The 15885-nt window shown below is 34.2% G+C and overlaps 1 protein-coding gene across 5 annotated transcripts in view; it reads left to right on the top strand.

The window, feature by feature from the left end:
* Nucleotides 1–15885, top strand: part of KCNT2 (potassium sodium-activated channel subfamily T member 2) — a 381853-nt gene that overhangs the window by 264849 nt on the left and 101119 nt on the right. For 4 of the 5 annotated variants that reach the window (XM_055378337.2, XM_055378343.2, XM_019028251.4 and 1 more), the window contains exons 15-18: nucleotides 2602–2751; nucleotides 4257–4486; nucleotides 10789–11002; nucleotides 13603–13708. In XM_055378337.2, the coding sequence (XP_055234312.2) occupies nucleotides 2602–2751; nucleotides 4257–4486; nucleotides 10789–11002; nucleotides 13603–13708 (700 nt within the window). The remainder of the gene's footprint in view (nucleotides 1–2601; nucleotides 2752–4256; nucleotides 4487–10788; nucleotides 11003–13602; nucleotides 13709–15885) is intronic. The other variant, XM_063709886.1, reaches the window with a different exon arrangement.

Genomic DNA, 15885 nt, shown 5'->3' on the forward strand with positions numbered 1-15885 from the left:
CAAGGCAATAAGCAAATTATTTAAGAAAATTTATCTGAACTGTCCTAGTCCAATTCCATCCATTTCTGTTCCCTTCCAAGTTACCACATTGTGTTCCCCTGTCAGCTTCTGGAATTAGATTTCTAATTCTCTTGAATAGCTTTTAGTATCCTTGCATGACAATTAGTTGACCTCATGCTGGCTTTTGGATCTCAAACAAATACTGATGAATTACCAGCACCATCTCATACATTTTCAGCCTTTCAGATAGATTCTGTTTTTGCCAAGTACCATCTTGCTAAATAGTAATGTGGTACAAAACAAAAATAACTTTATTTTTGTTTGCCAAAGGGAACGTTTTTTCCACCAGAGACAATCATTCTTAGGAAGCAGTAGCTAGATGTAGTCATATGCAATCAAAAATCAAAACTGTTTTATGTTGTTGTTTTCCTATTTCCAAAAATGCATCAACATTATGGAAGAATGGGCACAAATTTTAAAAGCATTATTGTTTAGTAAGTCGACTAGGTTTATTCAAAATAGCCCCGGAATTTAGCAATGAGGAAGATGTAACATCAGAGTAATATTGGCAGCTTACATTTACTGCGTGTTTTCTCTGATCCCAACATCTCCCAAGTGATTTCTTTGTGTTACCTCATTTTATCTAACCCAATGAAGCTGATACTGTTTGTCACTGAAGAGATAAAGAATCACTGAAAAGTTAAATAACTCACAAAAGATTGTAGAGTTTGGCCAGGGGTGGTGGCTCACACCTATAATCCCAGCACTTTGGGAGGCCAAGGCGGGCGGATCGCCTGAGGTCGGAAGTTCAAGACCAGTCTGGCCAGCATGGTGAAACGCCATCTCTACTAAAAATACAAAAATTAGCCGGGCATGGTGGCAGGTGCCTATAATCCCAGCTACTCGGGAAGGTGAGACAGGAGAATCGCTTGAACCCAGGAGGCAGAGGTTGCAGTGAGCTGAGATCGTGCCATTGCTGTCCAGCCTGGGCGACAAAGCAAGACTCCATCTAAAAACACACAAATAAATAAAAATAAAAATAAAACAAAACAAAACAAAAAACGATTATAGAGTTGGGACTCAGATTAGACAATCAAACTCCAGGGCCCAGGCTCTTAACTCTTTAAGCATACTTAAGAAGGAATGAGGCAGCAATGAGGCATACTTAGAAAATATAGATATTTTTTAAAGCTTATTGACAATTTGAAAATATTGACAAATGTTACCTTCCTAATAACCCTTTAGACAATACTCAGTTTAAAATGGCTTTTAAAGTCCTAAACATGGTTGTAATGTCTTGTGATCTGTTTTGATCCATTAAGAATCGATTAGAGATTATGATAAACTATTTTGATTTTTATATATTTATCATATTGCTTCTAAAATGTGCTTTTTTGTAGAGTTCATAAGTGTTATTCAGCAAAGGTAAATGGATTTATTATATAAAATGAGAAATAACCTATTTATATATCCATTATGAATTTCTCATAAATTGAATTTTTAATATATTTCTAAAGCCACTGAGTTAGGCGGGCAGCGCAGAACGTTCCAGAACAAAAGACATTGCACTTTTTGTGGTAAAATTATCTTCTTTATAAAAACACTTTTGTGGGATGTCTTTTGGAGATTTAGTCAGTTCAGGCTGTTATTACAAATTACCACAGCTTGGGCATTTTATAAACAACAGAAATTCATTTCTTACAGTTCTGAAGGCTGGAAATCCAAGATCTAGGTGCCAACATGATCCAGTGCTGGTGAGGGCCCCCTTCTGAGTTTTAAACTGCTGACTTGTATTTTCACATGGCGGGAAGATAGCTCTTTAGCATCTTTTTAAAAGGCGCTAATTCCATTCCTGAGGGCTCCACTCTCATAACCTAATTGCCTCTCAAAGGCCACACTCCCAAATACCATCATAATGGGATTAGGATTCCAACATGAATTTTGTGGTTACAAGAATATTCAGTTAGTTGGAGAGACCCTTACATTTAAAAAAAGAAAAGTGTCTTTTCTTGACTGCTATACAATTGGAAGAAAGTTATTGCTATGATATGAACAAAAACTAAAGGTATATTTTCTATAAAATCAAAGATAAATTGAGATAAATTTGTAATTTTAAGTATAAAGCAAAATAAAATACATACAGCAGCCACGCAGGTATCATAGGTAAGATAACGTTGGCCGTATTATGGAGACTGTACAACAAATTTTAGAAGATATGCGTGATAGGATATGTATATAAAGAGAGACTAAAATCCTGTATCTCATTGATTCATTATGAGAGTAAAGCTTTTCATTAGCTGGATCTTGGAAAACTCCCACTTTCTACAAAACTGCCATTTCTCAAGCGTATATATATATATATATATATATATATATATATATATATATACATATATATATATAGTATTAATTTCAAAATTTTTGTAGAAAGTCTTGCATATAATGTCATCTTCAGACTTCAAAGCATTACTCAGATGCTTCTTTGGATTGTGCTTGCCAGTTCTTACACAGTTGAGAAACAGTTCTATAACAACTGTTTTTTAACCACATTCACTGTGTTTTCTTTTTGTGTGTGTGTATGTGTGTGTGCCTGTGTTGCAGAGAAGGCCAGCAATCGCCAGAACAATGGCAGAAGATGTACGGTAGATGCTCCGGGAATGAAGTCTACCACATTGTTTTGGAAGAAAGTACATTTTTTGCTGAATATGAAGGAAAGAGTTTTACATATGCCTCTTTCCATGCACACAAAAAGTATGTTTCTGCCTCAGAGAAAAATTAAAATACCAGTCAGTCAAGCATACCATGTGAAAATAGTTTTCAAAAATAGAATGCATATTGTGTTCATGTGTTTAGGCATTCCGGAATTTTTGTGACAATATTCCCCAATGTTGAAACACTTGAACCGTGGTGTCTGTATGGTCTCTATAAGACAGTCAGGAGTAAATTATAATTTAGTAGGAATATTTCATTTAGCAACTTTTAAAGTCTTTTTAAAATATTTTAATCCATTAAGAATTTACATACATATGAAAATCTTCTTCACAGATCTGAATTTTAAGATGTTGATTAGGAACTAAAACAAAGTAACACTAATATTTCTAAAAACTGTACATTTGAAAAAAAAATCTCTGATGGTGGCCCTTGTTTTGGCCTGAGAAATAAGTTAAAAAATAAATAAAACTACCTTCCAATTCAAACATAGAACTTTTTTTTCTTTTCCTTTTTGGAAAAAAAAAGGATTTACTTAAGCAGTAAAAATGTATGTATATAACGAAAATAACATATTATCTGTATTAAATGTTTTAATGTGACACATTTTGGAGGATTTACAATATATCTATATAGTCTACTAACTAATCTATTATGTAATGTACAGGAACCCCCAACTTATGATGCTTTGACTTACTGTTTTTTTACCATGATGGTACAAAACAATAGCCATTCAGTAGAAACCATACTTCCAGTATCCATACAATCATTTTATTTTTCACTTTCAGTAGAATATTCAATAAATTTCGTAAGATATTTAACACTTTATTATAAAACGGGCTTGGTATTAGATGATTTTGCCCAACTGTAGGCAATGTAAGTGTTATGAGTATGTTTAAGGTTGGCGAGGTTAAAACTCATATTTGTTAGGCTAGCTGTATTAAAAGCATTTTTTATTTAACAATATTTTCAACTTATGCTGGGTTTATCAGGACATAACTCTATTATAAGTCAAGGAGCTTCTGTATTCTACTTTACTTTTTTTTTCTGACTAAGTGCATAGCTATTTAAGACTATTTAAAAATATATATTTTTTCTAAAATTTAAAGTAAACCAACTATGATAAATTCAGGGACCCTGGTTCTCTTTCAGGTGACCATGGGTAAGTTTCTTTCCTTTGGCCAATAGTTTTAAGCTTTTTATTTATTTTTTTAACCAAAGTAAGATATGCTGTTTATGTTTTTTGACCAAAGTAAAATTGTTGTAAAAATTTGCAAAATAATGTTACCCTTAGTGTATACATGCACTCATGTTTCTTATGTTCTTCCATTCATTTTCATTAAAATGTAAATTTATAGTGGTCATAATCAGCTAAATTGGTTTTACAACACACTAAGCACATAGTTTGTTTTCCTGTAAAAATGAGGATCTTGAACTTCTAGGATCATTTCAAGCTTTAAAATGCTATTATTTAAAGCTTTTATTTTCCTCAGCCTTACAATAATTTACTAATTTTCTTACAAACTCTTATTTTTTTTTTAATTAAGGTTTGGCGTCTGCTTGATTGGTGTTAGGAGGGAGGATAATAAAAACATTTTGCTGAATCCAGGTCCTCGATACATTATGAATTCTACAGACATATGTTTTTATATTAATATTACCAAAGAAGAGAATTCAGCATTTAAAAACCAAGACCAGCAGAGAAAAAGCAATGTGTCCAGGTCATTTTATCATGGACCTTCCAGATTACCTGTACATAGCATAATTGCCAGCATGGGTAAGTATAAACAAGTTTGAAATATCATTAATTTATTTCTAAAATAAAAAATAATGATAAATACAAATGCATTTACATTTTTATTAAAAGTTTAAAGAAAATTTCAAACATGCTGCATTTTACAAACTAGGTATGATTAGATATACAGGACAACAGTTCTAAGTTGTGAATTTTTTAAAAAGTAAGATATTAGCCTACTGTGGTGGCATGTGTCTATAATACTACCTATTCCGGAGGCTGGGGTGGAAGAATTGCTTGAGCCAGGAGTTTGAGAACAGCCTGGGCAACAGAAAAAGACTCTGTGTCCAAAAAAACCTCAATCTAAGATATTACAAAAACACAACCAACAATCATTTTATATTTCTCATTATATATAAAGCACCACACACTTTTATATTTCTTTTGTAAGTTCTCTTTGTAATTATCATCAAGAGAGGCTATTTCAAATATTCTTCATTTTCTCAAAATTCTCTTTCCATCTCTTACCTCACTCTCACCACTGAACTTGGCTTCTATGACACAGAAGAAAAAAGGTAAAAGAAAAAATACCTCCACGCAAATAAGAATTTCTTTACAGTTTGGCCTCCAAACCATCTACAAACCTACAAACATTTAGTATCTGTCACAAGGAAAATGTGTCCTTTTTAACTAATACTGATACATTCATTTATTCCAGGAACCATGCTCTTGTTCTTCCTCAGAGACTGTACTCTTTAATCCCTCCTCGTTACCTAACTTCATTTTCTATTCAGTATCACTGGCTGATCTCTCTCTCTCTCTCTCTCTGTCTGTCTCTCTCTCTCTCTCTCTCTCTGTGTTTGTGTGTGTGTGTGTGTCTGTGTGTGTGTGTGTCTCTTCATATCCCTGTGTGCACCATACACTTGTAATTTTGAACCTTCTGTGATAACAACTTCAGAGACAAATTTCTCCAAAGTGTTGTGTTTAGTGGCAGGCTTTAGATTTTATTGTTGTCCTATGTCCGTGATTCTACCCAGTTCAATCTGACACCTGCAGTCATATCACTGAAACTATTCAGGCAAGGTCACCATGCTCCTCTTTGTCACTACATCTAAAATGATTGTCTTCACAGTATATGACAAGAATATTGACCATGTTCTTCCTGAAACACTCTAATGCCTTTTTTCCTGCATTGTGCACATTCATTTTCATTGTGTGGTCACTTCTGTTCTCATGGATTCAATTGTCCGTAAACTGATTATTCCTTTATCTAAAGCATTAACTCAACATCTCTTTACAGCAAAGCGAACTGTCTACTAGTTATTTCTATTTGAGTATTTTGTGGGAAAAACAGGCACAGCATATTCAAATTAAACTGATCCTTACACTCTCATTCAGTCATTCTACACCGTTTTTCTCCTTCTCCTTTTTTTTTTTTTTTTTTTTGCTAAAAAGCAGATGACACCATTATCCTTTGATTTGTAAAGCCACCATTCTGACTTTGCACCACCCGCTCCTCTCATACCTCATCGTTAACCAAATTCTATTAAATCTGGTCAGTAAATAGCCCCTAGAATCATTCAGTTTTTTTCCATGTCCACCACCAACATCATCGTGGTCTGTGCCTCCATCCTTCTCTCCCTGAACTGCGGGATCAACAACCTTGTCTTTTTTCCATGCCTCCAGCCTTGCCACTCTACACTTAATTCTCCATCCTGCCACCAGAGTAAAAATTTTTAAATATAATTTTGATAGCATCATTTCCTGAACAAATCACCTGCTTTATACTACCCATTGGAAAAAAAAGTCTAAATTCTATAGTGTGACTTAACTTATAAATAGGATAACCAAAAGTTCTTGTTTGCATTAGGCAATCCTAGTTTTCTTAGGAATGTTCCAGTTTCTTAGGATTGTTCAGTTTATATAGTTGTCCTGATGTAATTATTAAAAGAACCCCCTTTTACTCTGCAGTATCCTAGTTTAGAAAATAAATTACTTCATCATTTTCTTTATAGGCTTTTTATTAGTGATATTTTCTGACTTTTCTAGCCCCACATTTTACCACCTCTTTGCTGCTCTCCTGAGCTCCAAACATACTCACTTTCTTTCAATCTTCACTAATATATTTTTTTCACCAATGGGCCTTAAAACATTAAGTTTCCTCTGACAGAACTATTCCTCACACCCCAACATTCCCTAAGTAATGACTTCTAATTCTTTATATCTTAGTCAAAATATCACTCCCCCCAAACACTATTCCATGGTTTTACCTAGACCTTCTTAGGTAATCCTATTTGTCATTTACTTATTTTTATTCTACAGTAGCAATATTCATTTTTAATGTCTTCAAAATTACTTATTGTGTGCCTAATATGTACCCAAAATAGTATTTATTGAGTGCCTAATATGTACCAAGAACTCTCGTGTAAGTGTTTGTGATAAAACGTTAGTGAAGAAACAAACAAAAATCCCTAGTTCATAGAGCTTGCATTCTATTATGGAGAAGACAGGCGATAACCAAAGTACATATAAAAAATAAGTAAATTACTTAATATGTTAGTGGGTTATAAGTTATAAAGGAAAAACCAAAAGAAGAAAACAGAGCTAGTATAGGAGATAATTAATTTTTGGGAGGAGCAGATTTTAAATGAAGTGCTTAGTAGGCCAGAAAGTGATGTTTGAGCAGATACCTGAAAGAAATGAGGAATTAGTCCTGTGGAGGTCTGGAGAAAGAGATAACAGCTGGTACAAAGGCCCTAACGTGAGAGCCGGGCTGGGGTTCTCCAGGAACAGTAAAAGGGCCCTTGTGCCTCAAACACAGTGAATGCTGGAAGAATAGTAGGAGATGAGGAGGAACAGGTAGAAAGAGGCCAGATCCTGTTGGGCTTATTTAAGTCCATATGGGATTGCAGCTTCTACTCTCAGTGAAGTGGGAATTATTGCAAGGCTTTATGCAGAGCCATTGACCTGATCTCACCTATGCTGAGTGCTCAACTCGGGCTGCTGTTGAACATAGATGGTTTGGAGCAAGGATCAGACTATTTTCAAGTGGAAGTGGTAAGAAGGAGAAAATTCTGGATGTACTTTGAGGATAATCAGGATTCCTTACAAAATGAAATTGAACTGTGAGAAAAAGAGAAGTGTGAAGAAACATAAGGTTTTCGGATTAAGCAACTAGAGAAAGAGAATGGCCATAAATTTAGAGGAAAGGCTAGGGGGAATGCAGGTTTGGCGGGGGTGAAGGGAAGATAAAGAGTATTTTGGAACACCTTGAAGATGTCTAACAGGAAGTTATATGTAAGAGTCTAGATTTCAGGAGAGAGAGAGAGATAGGCTGAAAAAGTAAATTTTGTATTTCTGATCTTATGTATATATTTAAAGCCATAAGACCAAATGAAGTCTTTCAGGAAATGAGTACAGGCAGGAAAAAATAAAAGACAAAGCTCTGCAGTATACTAAGATTAAGTATCAGGGGGGTGAGAAGAAACCAGCAAAGGAGACCAAAGAGGAGCTACTGGCAGGCTAGTAGGAAAACCCAATGAGTGAGGTGTCCTGGAATCCAAGTGAGCTAAGTGCATTAAGACAACACCATGGAAAGCCATGTCTGATAGGTCATGGCTGAAAGCCAAGTACTGATAGGTCATAACATAAGGACTGAGAAGTGTCAATTGACTTTAGCAATGCAATGATCATTGTTCACCCTCATAAGAGCTGTTTCAATGGAGTGGTGGTGGACAATGCTAGATTGGACTACGTTTGGGAAAGAATGGTAGAAGATAAATTAGAAACAGTAGGTCTGGACAGTTCTTAAAACGTCTGACTGCAAAACGGAGAAAAGAAATGGATTTGTAGCTTGTGTTGAAAGTACAAGCAAGTAAGGAAGGCAGAGAGATTGAGGGTTTGTATAATAGATTGTATATAATTATAGGCCATGGAACTTAATTTAAGTAAGGAAGTGAAAAGATGTATTTTGGTTAGAAAAGACTGAAAGGAGAGTGGATTAATCGATTCTAATTCCAGTGAAAATCAAGAGGGAAAGAGCTGGAAAGCCAAGGTACAGGTGTCAAAGAGTGAGATGCCAGAAGGAGAGATGATGTGCAGCAAGTAATAATTACAAAAGCTAAGGTGTGGCCATGAGAGTGAATGACTGAAGAGTGATAGTAGAAAAAGCCATTACTAGAGAAGAGGACAAGGAGTTGAGTCTGGAATGTTGGAAGGATCATCTATGTGTATGGTGAAACTGCCAAAAATCAGGACAGACAATATGGAGAGACTATTAATGATGCAAGAGCTAAACTGTCCGGGTGTATTCAGTTGCATAGGTATAGATATGGGGAACATGGAGAGTTTAACTTAAGCAGGGTTCTATTTTGTCAAGAGGGTGGAATGAAGCAAAAATGTATCAAGGGATCCAGGCGTATATGCAAGAAAATAATCATAATGCTTAAACATGGAATTTAAGATAGGTAAGAAGAGAAGAGAGAGCATCAAGGGAATGAGAGAGACAAACTCTGGTATCATCAGTAGAATTGAAGTTCCAGCATGGTAAAATCATAGCTAGTGTTAGGAAATCAGTGAGAGTGACCTGAACAAACAAGAAATAGTGGTGATCAAAGGGTGAATGCATAAAACTGTGTGCAACATTGTTTTTACTGGTTATAACAAGGTCTAAAAAATCACTATGGAAGTGAAGGGCTGAGATAAGGTAAAAATTTCTTCAGTTCATGTTATTATAATGAGGAAGAAGCTTGGAAGGCCAGAGGTTTGAGGAAAGTAGAATTTTAAATAGTCCTGTGCTGCATAAAGACAATTCAGTCAATGATGGATAGCATATACAATAGTGGTCCCAATAAGATTGTAATATCATGTTTTTACTGTACTTTTTCTATATTGAGATTACCATTGTGTTAGAATTGACTACACCAATCAGTACAGTAACATGCTGTACAGATTTGTAGTCTAGGAGCAGTAGGCTATACCATATAGCCTAGGGGCAGTAGGCTATACCTATACCATATAGCAGTAGGCTATACCATATAGCCTATGTACCATATAGCCTAGGATAGTAGGCTACCTCATCTAGGTTTGTGTAAGTATGACGTTTGAATATCTAAGAAATCACCAAATGGTAGATTTCTCAGAACATATCCTCCTTTTTAAGCAATGCATGACTGTAATTGTTTCAAAAAATGGGACAAAGCAAAGACTAGCAATTTTAGAAGGATGACCAGGTGCCACTGAGTGCATAAATGAAATGAGTAATTATGAAATATGATGTCTTTCATCATTATTTTCTCCAGAAGGAGAGGAACCTCAATTTTTCATAAATAGATATTAAAATTAATTTTTACATTTCAATAAAATTCACAAAGGGAATTGCTTCTTCCGCCTTCTATTCCTTGAGTGCCTCAAGTATTCAATAACCTTAAGCCACTTGGGCTTGGGCTTGCCATTCTTACTGCCTCCAGGTACTTCCATGACTTGTGTGTTCCTTATTGTATTTCAGGTCAAAAATCGAATGTCCTAACTTCACAGTGGCCTTCTCTCCTATCAAATAAAAATTCCATTCCTCTCCCTGCATGCTACTGATTATTATCTACAATTATCCATTTATTTGTCTACTTGCTACATACAGGTTTCATCTTGTAGAAACTTTGTTTGTCTTCTCTACAGATCTCAAGTACCTGGAACAGTGCTCCCCATATGTGGCACTCAATAAATATTCATTTAATACAAAATAAGTATAACATATTAGTAGTTCCGATATTTTAAAAAGTGGTCATAAATCAAATACAAAAAGATAGCTCAATAGAAAAGGGGGCGCTTGAACCTGGGAGGAGGAGTTTGCAGTGAGCCGAGACTGTGCCACTGCACTCCAGCCTGGAGGATAGAGCGAGACTCTGTCTTAAAAAAAAAAAAAAAAAAAAGGAAAGAAAGAAATAAAAGAAAAAGCAAAGAGGGGAAAGACATAATGAAAAATTCACAAAATGGACATGGTCAACAACAAAAGAATAAATTTTAAGTAAATATAAATTGAAACATCACGGTATACTTTTTCACTTTAAGTTTCTATATACTTCAGGATTTTACAAATCTTATGTTTTGTGCCGTAGAACAACACTCTGCAAATACACTTCTGTGCAAATAGAGATTTTCTTGTCCAGGAAAATGCCTGTGTGCAGAAGAAATATTTAGCTATCAGAACTAAACATACACCACACACATAAATATATACTCTATATATATTTATTATGTTCATTATATTTCATATTTCATGTAACCTTCAACACTAGTGATCAATATGGCAAAAAGCCTTGATAAATTTTCATGTTTTATTGTTTTAGGTACTGTGGCTATAGACTTGCAAGATACAAGCTGTAGATCAGCAAGTGGCCCTACCCTGTCTCTTCCTACAGAGGGAAGCAAAGAAACAAGAAGACCTAGCATTGCTCCTGTTTTAGAGGTTGCAGATACATCATCGATTCAAACATGTGATCTTCTAAGTGACCAATCAGAAGATGAAACTACACCAGATGAAGAAATGTCTTCAAACTTAGAGTATGTTCAGATACTCTAAGGTGTAAGATTACTGGGTTTTGTGCTAATGTCCTTAAGTATTTTCTTTACATACCTTCCCAATAGGTAAGGAGCTAATGATCTTTCCTTCTGAACATCCTAGAATCATTCCTATATACTTCTACCAAAACACACTTCTAGTAGCCAGTATCTCTTTTGACTGCAGAGCATTATAAGCCCTCGAGTTTCTGGCTTCAACATATATTTCCAGTCTCATTTTGCTCTTAATTATCTTTTATCCTCAAGGAAAAAAAAATCAGTGTTCCCAAGATATAAGCTTCATTTTCATAATTGTGTGGTTTTTATAGTATATTGTACTTTATACTTTGAATTTACTTTATTGCACATCCATATTGAAGTTCAATCAATTATTCAATGAAATGAAAACACAGCCCCCTCCATTAAGCTTTCCTTACTTATCTCAGTGTTCAGCACTTTCATACACTATTCATTAATTATTTTAAATGTATGAATAAAAGGAGTACTGTTTCCCTTTTCTAGGCTTCCATAATAATAGAGCGCCAATCTATAGAGTATTAATCACATTGTAGCTTGCAGTAGAGTTTGTTTACATGTCTTATTCCACATATTATATTGTCATTCTTCAGGAAAACACAGAAGTCCACAGGCTTGACTGTGGAGTACTAGGGACATTGCTTGCCATGCCAGTTCCACTTTATATTGGTTGTGTACAAGTGACTTTAATTAAACAAACAAACAAAAAAAAAAAAACACTTGCGGCTGGGCATGGTGGCTCACACTTGTAATCCCAGCACTTTGGAAGGCCGAGATGGCAGGATCATTTGAGGTCAGGAGTTTGAGACAAGCCTGACCAACGTGGTGTGGCTGGTCTCAAACTTTACTAAAAATATAAAAATTAGCTAGGAGTGGTGGTGCGCGCCTGCAATCCCACCTACTTGGAAGGCTGAGACAGGAGAATCACTTGAACGTGGGAGGTGGAGGTTGCAGTAAGCTAAGATCCTGCCACTGCAGTCCAGCCAGGGCAACAGAGTGAGACTCTGTCTTAAAAACAAAACAAAACAAAAAAAAAACAAACTAGCCAATAATTTATTTACCTGTAAACTGAGTGTAATTACTACTTCAGAAAGCTATGTAGTGATTAATTGAGATAATGGAGAAAAAGTGTTTATACCAAAACAATGTTTCGTGTAGAGTAAGCGTTCAATTAGTATTAATTACTATTAGTCATATTACGGGTAGTAGTGGCATTGGCAACATAATCTCTGACATTTCTTCCAGTGTCTTTCATAAAATGTAAATTCAAGTAATGTTGAACTAAGAAGAACTTCAGTGTCATTGAAGCTTGAAAATATTCTTTGTTTAAATTTCTCACACTTAAAAAAATATTGTAAGAAAGGTTGATGTACCCACAAAACCAAATCTATTCTTCAAAGAAATTAATGGTCAAAGTACTCAAATATATTTGGAATCTAGGATGGGAACAGGGATAGGTTTGGCAACCAGTGTCTTCACAGGAAACAGTGTTTTGGAGTGCAACTGAAATTCTTTCTTTACACTTCTTAAAAAATTGAGAGGTAAAAGTTTTTTTCTTATTTCTAGAAAAATGAAAGAGATGTTGAGTAATTGTAGAGATTACCAACTTCTAAATTTACAAAACTGTACACTATAATTTTATCTCTTAGCCAACGAACTTTATTTCCTGAAAATGCTGATTTGCATCTCTTCGTTAAGATAAAATAGTTTTAACTAGGTCAGAAATTTTATGGCTTAGCAGGTAAATTTGTTAAAATCAAACACTTTCTTATTGGATAAAGGAATATTATTTTCACTAAATTGTATTTTATTGCCTAATTTTCATTTATGCTGCTACGTCTTAGAAGTTTCATTCTGAAAGTCAGTATAACCGAAATGTGCTGTTGGCTGTTTTTTAAAAGTCAGCAAGCTGAATGTCTCTGATAATGTTTTAAGTATGATTCCAACAAAAACTATGTTTTTAACCAATTAGCTCAGTTATTTGTTCCGTTTCGGTTATGTAGTTATGGCTAATGAATATTGATAGAGCAAATCATAATAATGCATTTTGCTTTAAATGTATTTTGTAAAAATTACCATTACTATTTATTTTTTAAAAATGAAAATCTTCTAAGCTGTGAGTTAACAAACTTTTTATAAATAGGAACAACCAGTAAATATTTCAGGCTTTTTGACCCCTGTTGCAACTACTAACTCTGTTACCAAAGCACAGAAACACCTATACACAATACATACATGAATGAGTGTGGCTGAATTACAATAAAGCTTTATTTATAGATACTGAAATTTGAACTTCGTATAATTTTCACATGACATGAAATACTAGTTTGATTTTTTCCAGCCATTTAAAAATACAGAAACAACCCTTGCAAAACCATGTGGAGGGCCATATTTGATCCTGGGGCCACAGTTTGCCTACCTCTCTTCTTAACTACCTCTTTATCAAAATATAATTGCAACACAGAGGTATTGATTATAATGTTATTAAAACAGAGGAACATGGTCGTAACTTAATTTCTCAAATTTGCATGCCTTATCCAAGGGTAATATTTTGTATTATTTTACAGGTATGCTAAGGGTTACCCACCTTATTCTCCATATATAGGAAGTTCACCCACTTTTTGTCATCTCCTTCATGAAAAAGTACCATTTTGCTGCTTAAGGTTAGACAAGGTAAGTACTTGTTGCTGCTTTTTTGTTTACAAAATAAAATTATAGCATTTTATAATTACATAATTTAAGTAATTTGTACAGCATTTTGATTACAATATGTTTAAGGGGTATTGGTATTATCTTTTCCAATGTAAATTTATATAAAGTGGTCAGTTTTACATTTTTAACTGCACAAATGATTACCCAAATGCTTTAGTCTTCTACCAAATTAGCCTACTGGATCTGCTAGTCATTTTGTTAAAGAGAAAAATAAGGTACCAAATCTCATCCCTATGAACCCTCAACAACCAAAGTCTCCAAAAATCACTTGGGCCAAATGTGCATTATTTATTTTACCATTATTACTTTATATCTCATTATGGAATCCCTTGACATGATGGGAAGAGTAAGTCCATGTGTTAGACACAAAGATTCATTTATGACTAAAGTGAAAGCTCATATTAGAGTCTTGCCTAATATTTCCTTTCTCAAAATTTTACTGTCATTCTTGGATGTCCAAGAGAAGCTGTCCAAAAGATAAAAATTCTAAGAATGCTAGAGTTTTTATCTTTTTTCACAATATAACCATTGGGCTTGACTGGTATGAATTTATTCTCTTGAAGAATAACAAAACTGAGAAAAGGAAGAACATTATATTTACTGCCCCTAGAGATTCAGATCTGCCACTAATTCTAGCTAGGGATTTTTTCTTTTACATCAAGTTTTGAAGTTACAGTTAAAAATCTCAGCTCTCCACTTACAAGTCATGTAATTTGGGCAACTAACTTCACCAAGTTTCAGTTTCCTCATCCGTAAAGTGGATATTATTTTAATATGAACCTCATAAGGCTCTTATAGGGATTATATAATTTAGTGCATGTTTAATGAAGTGCAAAAAAGTTAATAACTGAGTTGGTGCTTAATATATTCTTGCTATTATTTTTATATGACAAATATTATAAATTTTGACTATTACTGTCACTCTTGAGGAAGATTTACAGAACATTAGAAAATTCCTGCCTTTGTTTCTCTGAAGTTGCTTTGAGAATCTTTGCCATTACTCTGAAATATTCATGTGGGTCCATTGAGATGGACGATTCTGACCCTCAAGACCAAATATATATATATTGCTTTCATTCAAATGAGAGTCTGTCCCTCAAGACTGAATATATATATTGGTCTCATTCAAATATATATATATATATATATATATATATATATATATATATATATATGTCTTGAGGAACAGAATTATCCATTTCAATGGGCCCAGATGAATATATATATACACACACACACACACATACATATAAGTGTATATATACACATATGTACATATATGTACATAAATACATATATACATATATATACCTATATGCACATATATTTACATATATACACATATATATGTGTATATATATGCGGTCCTTATTATTTTAATATTATGAAGCACTTGATATTTCTGGCAAGCTATGTATTTTCAGTAACATTAAGAAATCCTAAATTTCAAGGCCCTTCCCCCACATTGACTCCTTTTAAGACTAATATTATTTATAATATTGTTGTTATTTTCTTTATGGATAAATCTTAAAATAATATATGCGTCAGTCACCACGAAACCTGGATTCACTTCTGGTTTTTATTTCTTTAAATGCACAGTTAAAGTAGAAAAAAATATTAGGAGACAAAAAAGTGGAAATAATTTATCTCCAAACAGGGATCCCAATCTAACTGAAAAGCTAAACTTTCAGAGAACAGGATTGATGGAGGCACAATAAGAGGATCTTTTAATATCAAAGGACTATTAACTGTCTCTTTACCATATTAATGAAGCAAAATTTCCGGGTGTTGCTGATTGTCTAGTGATACCTGGAATTATTGGTTATTTAGGTAGCATTAGACTGATAGAAGGTGGTCTGCTATGTAAATGAGCACCCACTTTGGGATTATAGGAACAGTATGGGATTATGCAGCTGACTCTACTGTGTCTGTGAAGTGTGTGAGTTGGGATCGCCTTATCCAATTTATTCTGTGTCAGTATCAGTGGGGCTGGTGTCCTGGTCAGTGTTCATGAACACTAAATTCTCTGTTCTCTGCTCTTTGTTTCCGTATTAATTGAGCTATTTCTAAATCTCCTTAGGGAAAGTTATTTTTTCCTTTATTTATCTTATAAATATTGACATTCTTGATGATCCAAA

This window comes from Gorilla gorilla, chromosome 1 (assembly GCF_029281585.2).
Source record: "Gorilla gorilla gorilla isolate KB3781 chromosome 1, NHGRI_mGorGor1-v2.1_pri, whole genome shotgun sequence".
Lineage (NCBI taxonomy): Eukaryota > Metazoa > Chordata > Mammalia > Primates > Hominidae > Gorilla > Gorilla gorilla.